Source organism: Equus quagga, chromosome 4 (assembly GCF_021613505.1).
Source record: "Equus quagga isolate Etosha38 chromosome 4, UCLA_HA_Equagga_1.0, whole genome shotgun sequence".
Lineage (NCBI taxonomy): Eukaryota > Metazoa > Chordata > Mammalia > Perissodactyla > Equidae > Equus > Equus quagga.
In genome coordinates, this window is record NC_060270.1 from 135,851,952 (window position 1) to 135,861,095 (window position 9,144).

General features: G+C 40.0%; 1 protein-coding gene across 1 annotated transcript in view; it reads right to left on the reverse strand.

Moving 5' to 3' along the window:
• ORC2 (origin recognition complex subunit 2) overlaps nucleotides 1–9,144 on the reverse strand; it is a 53,613-nt gene that overhangs the window by 15,724 nt on the left and 28,745 nt on the right. The window contains exons 9-12 of the mRNA XM_046659384.1: nucleotides 8,079–8,272; nucleotides 6,960–7,058; nucleotides 3,694–3,803; nucleotides 635–767 (exon numbers count right to left, since the gene is read on the reverse strand). Coding sequence (XP_046515340.1) covers nucleotides 635–767; nucleotides 3,694–3,803; nucleotides 6,960–7,058; nucleotides 8,079–8,272 — 536 coding nt within the window. The remainder of the gene's footprint in view (nucleotides 1–634; nucleotides 768–3,693; nucleotides 3,804–6,959; nucleotides 7,059–8,078; nucleotides 8,273–9,144) is intronic.

The window sequence follows — 9,144 nt, forward strand, 5'->3', positions numbered from 1 at the left end:
TTATGACTAAAAGGAAAAAGGGATGAATAGCAAAGATGTAAAGATAATATAAGAGGGCAGAAAAAACAAAAATACCCCAACAATATGAGAAACATTAGAAAACTGCAGATTGATCACAGGAAACGGGACATAAACATTAAGGACAGTTTTAAAAAGGAATATGACATTGGTTAATATCCAGCACCCAAAAGGTTTAAAGTAATTTTTGAATGGTGAAGAGATATAAGCATTTGGAGTAAAAATGATCTATAATAAATATAAAACTACAAACTATTACTTATATTTTTGTTATTTTTAGAGTACCAAAGTGACATAAAAGCATCATAAAATTGAATGTACTAATCCTGTCCTTCAGAGAAGCGCGGCTGGTATCAGGTGTAGCGAACAAAGCTAACAGCTCCCTAAGATTTAACACATTATCAGTTACAGAACAGGAAATTCAGACACTGGGATTCAAAGGTAGAGCCCTCTCAGTGCAAACAGCGATCTTCCATTAAGCACTGTGCAATCCTACTAGTGTGAAGGCTACAAACCAAACTCAACGCTCCAGAACGAGAAGCAGCATCCTCATTAACGTGGGGGTATGGAGGGCAGGGGATACAATGTTGTTCCTTTTAACATTTTTGAAACTTACTGATTTCACACTGATTCCAGGAAAGAAGCCATTGATGACAACATGAACGGAATCTTGCAGCATGGAGGTTCGAAACCTTTCTAGTAAATCTCTCTTAGAACCCAAACCATAAAGGACAATGTTGAACCCCAGGCTGTTAGGAAAGACAGCATTCATGAAATTAAAGTTCAGTACCTCTTACTGCCAATTTTATCAACAACCAGTCTCCTTAATTTAAGCTCATGAAGAATACAGGAAGAACTGGGATGGCTAAGCAACTATCCGATTCCCAACTTACAGGAGCTAAAAGCACCATTTTATTATCATACACCAAGCCTGCAGCTTCAACTCCAGCAGCCTTCTCTCCAGCTCCTGTTCCCTTCCAGACAGGTGCCTGGAGGCCAGGGAGAATACGGTAGGTACAAGGCACTAGAGAGCCTTACAGGCTGGGGCAGAGTTCTAACTGACAGATTAAACTGGAAAGGTAAGCAGGGGCCAGGTCACGAAGGTCTTGTTAAGTCAACTGAGACATTAACTAGATTTTGTTCCAAGGACAATGAGCATTTAAAAGTAACTAGTCAGGGGCTGGCCCGGTGGCGCAGCAGTTAAGTGCACACGTTCCACTTCAGCGGCCCAGGGTTCGCCGGTTCGGATCCCGGGTACAGACAAAGCACCGTTTGGCAACCCATGCTGTGGTAGGTGTCCCACATATAAAGTGGAGGAAGATGGGCACGGATGTTAGCTCAGGGCCAGTCTTCCTCAGCAAAAAGAGGAGGATTGGCAGTAGTTAGCTCAGGGCTAATCTTCCTGAAAAAAAAAAAGTGACTAGTCAGATGTTATCTGAAAAGTAACATGGTCTCTTCAGACAGATCACACTGGCTGAGTAGGGGGAATGGATAGAAAGGAGGGACAAAACTGCCAAAGAAGGGCTGGCCCAGCAGCGCAGCAGTTAAGTTCGCACACTCTGCTTTGGTGGCCTGGGGTTCACTGGTTCGGATCCCAGGTGCAGACAGGCATCACTTATGGAGCCATGCTGTGGCAGGCATCCCACATATAAAGTAGAGAGAGATGGGCATGGATGTTAGCTCAGGGCCAATCTTCGTCAGCAAAAAAAGAGGAGGATTGGCAGTAAATGTTAGCTCAGGGCTAATCTTCCTCAAAACAAACAAAACAAAACTGCCAAAGACTATGGACTTGAATTAGATGTCATGGGGAAAAATGTAAGATGTCAAGAGCTTTGTAGGTCAGATCAACAGGATTTGGAGAGTGATTAGATGTGGAAGGTGAGAGAAAGGGAATTTTTAAGAATAACTCAGTTTTTGGCACAGGCACAGGCAACATGAATGGGGTGACATTCACTGTGCTAGGGAGCAGGGGCAGGTGGGAATGCCAGGTTTAAGATGAGTTAAATTTTATGCATATTAAATTATTTATGGGACATCTACTTGGAAACCTCCAATATACATTCAGATATCCATGTCTGCTGCCGAGGAGTAGGATCTGGGCTGAGCTGGAGATTCAATTATGGGAGTCATTCACATAAAGAAAACAACAGAAGCCAAGAGACTGAAGGAGACGACCCAGTAAACCGAGCACTAGGGGTCAAGCTAAAGTTCAACTCCGTGATTGTCTAGGGAGGCCAAGCAGAAACAGTATTTATGCAATGTGCTGTAGCCATGCAGGATAGCCTGGAAATAGAAGAAGAGAAAAGAGAGAACCCCCAAAGGTAGAGATTAGCAAGGCAGAAGCAGCAGAAAAAAGAAGCAAGGGAATTCAGAGAGCTAGCAAGTCGACTGGAGCAGTTGACTGAGGTCTCGGCTGGAGAGCAAAGCAACTCGAGCCATGGGAGCCGACACACTAGAAGGAAGAATTGCTGGATGGGGGACGGGAGTAGAGCGAAGACCTGCTTTATAATTCCTAATGAACAGGTGCATAAGTAGTTATTGAGAGAAGCTGAGGTCCTAGCAGAGAAGATAATCATTCTCTTACTAGCATAACCCTTTGATGTATTATTGGCAAACGAACATCAGGATCAATTGGGGAAAACTGTGGCCATTTCTATGCTCTTACTACTTTGTGGACCTGCCTTCTAACTTACCCCAGTGACTATGTAACTGTGAATGTGTATGTATATTAACATTAGCATACATTGTAAGCATTTCCTTACACTAAGGCCATTTTTTAAAATACAAGTATAAAAGTAATTATAGAAAAAACTATTTTTTTTTGAAGATTGGCCCTGAGCTAACATCTGTTCATCTCTTACCACTCTTCCTCCTTTTTTTTTTCCTCCTCAAAGCTCCAGAGCATAGTTGTATAGCCTAATTGTAAGTCATTTTAGTTCTTCTATGTGGTATGCCACCACAGGACAGCCAGATGAGTGGTGTGTAGGTCCTTGCCTAGGATCTGAACTGGCAAACCCTGGGCTGCCAAAGCAAAGAATGTGAACTTAACCACTCGGCCACGGGGCCAGCCACTATGTTTTAATTTTAATCATTCTTTTAGGTATTTTAACAGAGACTTAAAATTTAACCTGAGGTATCTGAAAAATGATAAAGTTGAAGAACTATTCTACGAAATAATTTTAAAATTGTAAAATGTTTATAGGACTGATCTCACGAAATTCTCATGGTCTATAGCACATGTATACAGAATGAGATTAGAAGAAATATACATTCTTTCATTTGAGGAACTTTGCTGTGGAAAACTGGATTAAAATCTAATTGATATATTTGTCAACCTTGAAAAATTAGGTATTCAAATATTTTATGAGTAATAGCATATAATTCTAAGAAAGGCTATTTTACAAATGATTTTCACATGTGATCAACTTAGAAAAGATAAATTTCTTGAAAATTGTAGAATCTCTGAGAAGAGTCACACAATAATATGACATTTCCGTATTTGAGTCATAAAATTGGGAAAACATCTATTTTTTCAAATTTTTATACATAAATAAAAATTTATATCAAGTTCATTGCAAGAAGATTAAATGTGAAATTGCTTTGATTTTTAACATAGACACATAAATATTATATTATTCTTTGTTTTACAAGGGTATCAACGATAATAGTACTTACTGTAACTGCAACATCCATTTATGAAATAATTGTTCATACTGTTGATTTAGTTGTTTAAGTTCAGCAGAAAAGGAAGGAGCAACCTTGCTCAATAAGTTACGCAAAGTTTGCTTGAAAAAAAGGGAGAGAGGAAAGAAAATCATTCTCAAACTGCATACATCAACTCAATCCAAACTAAAGATATTGCCTTAGAGGTAGAGGTTAGGAGAAGCCCTCAGTGGAAATAGGACTTTAATCAGGTTTGGTAATGAGTGCATCAACAAAATACACAAAATATTTCAAATGTGATTTAAATATTTGTTGACTTAAAATTTTTAAAACTTGGGGCCGGCCCCGTGGCCGAGTGGTTAAGTTCGTGCGCTCCGCTGCAGGTGGTCCAGTGTTTCGTCAGTTCGAATCCTGGGCGCGGACATGGCACTGCTCATCAAACCACGCTGAGGCGGTGTCCCACATGCCATAACTAGAAGGACCCACAACTAAGAATATACAACTATGGGGGCTGGCCCCGTGGCCGAGTGGTTAAGTTCGCGTGCTCCGCTGCAGGCGGCCCAGTGTTTTGTTAGTTTGAATCCTGGGCGCGGACATGGCACTGCTCATCAGACCACGCTGAGGCAGCGTCCCATATGCCACAACTAGAAGAACCCACAACGAAGAATACACAACTATGTACCCGGGGGCTTTGGGGAGAAAAAGGAAAAAATAAAATCTTTAAAAAAAAAAAAAAAATTTTAAAACTTTCTTTTTAGTACAAATATTTAATAACACTAGAGAATTTTTTACTAAGTTTTAACTAGAACCATTTACATGATTATAAATTCCACATATAAGGCTTTAATTTCTAAAAAGATCGTTACCATAAGGAGATGACTAAACCTGCCTCCCAGCTTTGCCAATAAATCCAGACAGACGTTTTTTTGGTGAGGAAAATTAGCCCTGAGCTAACACCTATGCCGATCTTCCTCTCTTTTATATGTGGGTCGCCGCCATGGCATGGCTGACAAGTGGTGCAGGCCTGCGCCTGGGATGTGAACCTACGAACCCAGGCTGCTGAAGCTGAGCGTGCCAAACTCAACCACTACGCCACAGGGTTGGCCCCCAGACAGACTTTTAAAAACCTACGGATTTGAAAAAAATGTAAAAGCTTAAGGTAATAGTTTAATGTTAATTCTCAGAAAAAATCAAATGTTCTTTATAATTTACCATTATCATTAGTAAAATAAACTTGCATCACTGCTCCTCTTCCAAAAGCTATTTCTAACAAATGCTTTATCTTCGATAAGTATGGCAAAGAGTTTAAAACAATAACGTAAACAAACTGAGTAAAGTAAACTGCCCTGTACTCAAAACTTGGAAATTCATGCTGGTGAACGAAACACAGCTCACTTTTTGAAATGAAATCTCTAGCAAAAGCTGTATATGCATTTTTATCCTGGCACTACCATGCTTTCATGATTCTACCCTTAAATAAAATATTCTTTTAATATTGAAGACTAGAGTTGCAATCATCATTCCAGGCACTCTGGCCTGTACAGTTTTTATTTATCTACAAACTTAAAGAAAACCAGGAGAAGTTCTAAGTAAAACTGTTGAGTAGTTTTAAAAAAATTTCTCTCATTCCTTCTGAAGTTTAGAGACCTGAAAAAGCAGAGAAACGCTAGCATCATTTCCAGTAGTCATTTATACTGGGTTATCAGAGCATACTCACACCTGAGTGTGGACTCTGGAACGTTATCTCACCTATGAACTTTCACGGCAAACTTTAGTGTCTGTGGAGAAGCATACTATAGCGCCTGCGGGGAACCACAATATAGCCTCTGTGGAAAAGCACACTATTGGCCCCAGGACTTCCCCTCTCCCCATATCTATACCCGTTGCCATGTGACTTTGCAGTCCGGGTTGAATCTCGTTGCCTGCTCTTTGACGTTGTTTTCAGCCCTGTGACTTGCTGTGGCCATTACGATGAGGCAGAAGTGACACTGAGCCAGTTTTGAGACCAGGCTTTAAGAGGTCTTATGTTTTTCCACTTCTGTTCTCACATCTCTGACATTAACATGAGAAGAACGTGGCTCAGCTAGCCTGCTAGTCCAAGGAGGGAGAGAGACAAACGGAGCAAATCCTAGATGAGCCAACACCCAGCTGACCCGCTGACACGGGAAATAACTGCTTATTGACACATGCTGCTGAGCCTGCATTGGTAAGCCATGGCCACATCAATGAGACTTCCCCTGTCCTCATTATCTGCTACAGGCGTTTTCTTTCATCCTCCCAGAGGTCTGTTTGTCTCCAGGTCCCATGAAGTCGTCCTCTGACCCAGATCCATTTATCCTTCTCCCATGTTGCTTATATAAAAATATATGCACTAAACAGATGCTGGTGCCATCTCGTCCCTGGAACACCTGGGCTCCTTGACTCACACTTTCAGCTAGTTTCTGGGCTTAGTCTGAGTGCCAACGAGCTAGGTGAGCAAAAAAAAAAACCCACCACATAGTACCATGTCATCCAGGTCTCAGAAGCATACCCTATATTCTCTCACCACTTTTCCATACCTTGAAAACTCTGTCAAAAGCCCTGTACACCTTAGAAAATTGAACTAAATTCTAATTTGCAGAGAATAATGAAATCTTGATACTCTTTGAGCCAATAACAATCTCTTCTTGACTTAGATTATCAACTCCACTTTCTACTGAAAGATTTTATTACTCAGATGGTTCTGTCTCCTCTCTTAGGGAGATATAAGTCAAAACCCCAACAAGTGTAACTGTACGGTATTCTGTATAAAATGAGATACTGAAATCACAGTATATAGTAACCTTACTACCCTACTGTGCTCGGCAGGTTTTCCATGATATCAAGAAGCAGAACACTCTCAGTTTTTTGTAAGGTTTGTAACTGAAAGAGGCCGGTCACAGCCTTTGTTTTATGACCAGTGTGAGGTTCAGTGAACATATGTGTTAAATGAATAGCAAAGATTAATGGTACATGGATAGCAAAGAAAGCATGACCCAAATGATTATTACAAATCCTGAAGAAATGATAAGAGAAAAAAATGTATAATTATAGTATGTCAAACAGAATTCTAATCCAGTGAAGCACCTACCATTTACATAACAAAATACGTAATAGTTACATCACAGTAATTTGTGTTTCGTTTGATCAGGACAGTAATTCTGCTTGCGTACACTTACTCTTCAAAATTGCTGCTTTATGTAGTATATTTTTCAGTTCACAGTAAGAAAAATTTAGAAGTAACATTTCTTACAACATACCTGATCCAGCTTAGGTCTCTTTAGTTTCTGCAGCGTTCTATCAGAGGTTAAAACTTTTGAACTGCTATGAGCTTCAAAATACTCTTCTACTAAGTCACTCTGAAAGCGGACAGAGCAAAGTCACTTCTTACTTTCAGATATTTGTTTTCTATCAAAACCAGACAGTAATATTAGTGTAAATTAGGATATGTGAAAGTCTTCATTTGGCAGTCAATATTTTCTTTTTGAAGCAACAACACAGATTAAGGACCAAGCAAATTTAATTCTAGTAATAAAACTGAGTAACTCTTAAGATCATAAAAGTTAAAGAAATGACTAGATTGAAGTAATCTGTTCCCAAAAATGATTCCTAAGTTCCAACAGATAATTTCCATTTAGATTTTGGAAAAGAAAAGGGTTTTACCTATCAGGACCTTTTTTTTGCCTCACACAGTCCTAACAAATCCCTTAATATTAGTACAGTTGAAAAACTGTGAAAATGAGGAAGACATCACCAGCAAGGTAAAAACAGCTTTGTGTACTATTCCAGTAGACACTACTGGCTCACTCTTTGTTCTACTGACCTGGCGCAGGACTAACCTCCACGGTGGTAAGGAAGAGAGGGAAAGCCCTTCAAACAGCAGGCTTCCTAGACTGCTCTGAATATTTACACAGAACACCAGGATAATCAGCCTTTTTTCCAACCATGGTGTCTGCAATGTCCTTCCAAACAACTCACTGTGGATCCACAGCCAGATCATTTATTGCTTACACTGAGCTGACTACATCAACCACGTTACAACAACAAAACGATATAAAAAGGTATAAACTGAGAGGTCCTGCTTCCAATGATCCAACCACTATTTATTTATGTAAAAGCTTATTTTTATACAACTGAATTGAGATGTCACCGTTAGCACGCACTGTGGTGTTGATACATGAATATGGATGCAGACACTCCAGGATAGACAGTCCAGAAATAGACACAAATATACATGAGAATTTATGTGAAAGGCTGAGAAAATACAGAAAAGTGAAGAAAAAATTATGGTCATCCCCCCATTTGGATCTCTTTTCTTAGGGTAGCTTATCTTAAGACGTTACACAACTTTTCTTTAAGGCTAAAGTCTCTTCACTTACTGTTTTATCTCTTTTCATTTTCTTAGAAGGCGTTTCTTTGCAAACAGGAGCTGAAACTACTCTATTCTGAGCTTGACTCTTTGGGCGCAGTATGACTTCATTAGCATCCTCTTCACATTCTTGTGCCACTCCTTCATCATCCTCTGAGTTGGAAGCAGAATATTCACTTTCACTGTCACAATGAGACCTTGGAACTGTGGGGGTAAAGCAAGGAAGAAAATTTCCAATTTGACAAGAGAGGCACTGCAGAGTGACAGGAAGAGTGTGGGCTGTGAAGTAAGAGAGCTTGACTGATGGTTTTCTCATGATTGCTGATGATTTCACTTTCACCAGAGCTAGTTATGAGACTTTTCTGACCACCAGTTTCCTCACTTTATCAAATGAGGCTAACAGTGCCTAATTTAATAAACCATTGTGAAGATTACATTGATATGTATGGAAAGGAACCAACAATGCCCGACACACAGGAACTGTGGCAGACACTATCACACCTAACACTATTCTCTTTCTTCCTTGAAACAGAACTCCAATGTTGTAAAATGTGGCAATGTGCTTCACCCTAAGGGATAGATAATCATGGTAATCATCTTTTTCTTTGCCAGATACTTGCTTTCCCAGTCTCCTTAGCAACTAGGGTTGGCTATATAACCCTTTCACCAGTGAAACTTGAGGTGAAATTTGCTGAAAGCTTCTGGGAAAGATTTTCCTCATTGAAGAAGGAAAGCCCCTTATTTATACCCATAGCTTAAAGCCATGGAAGCCATTCTGCAATGTGAAGTATCAAATCTAAAGATGAAAAATGCTAGTGGCAAAGCAAAAAGATAAGAACATGGGTCCTTCATGACACTGTTGAGTCACTACATCAACCATGGAACTGTGTATCCCTCAACATCTTATGGTGTGAGAAATGGCTACGGCTTAAGCCATGTGGTAGAATTTCCTGTTGCTGCTTACTGAAAGTGCAGTCCTAACTGAGATGGTGCTCAGTAAATGGCAACCACTGTCACAAGTACCACTAATCCACAAAGCACAGTCCTAACTGAGACGGCGCTCAGTAAATGGTAAC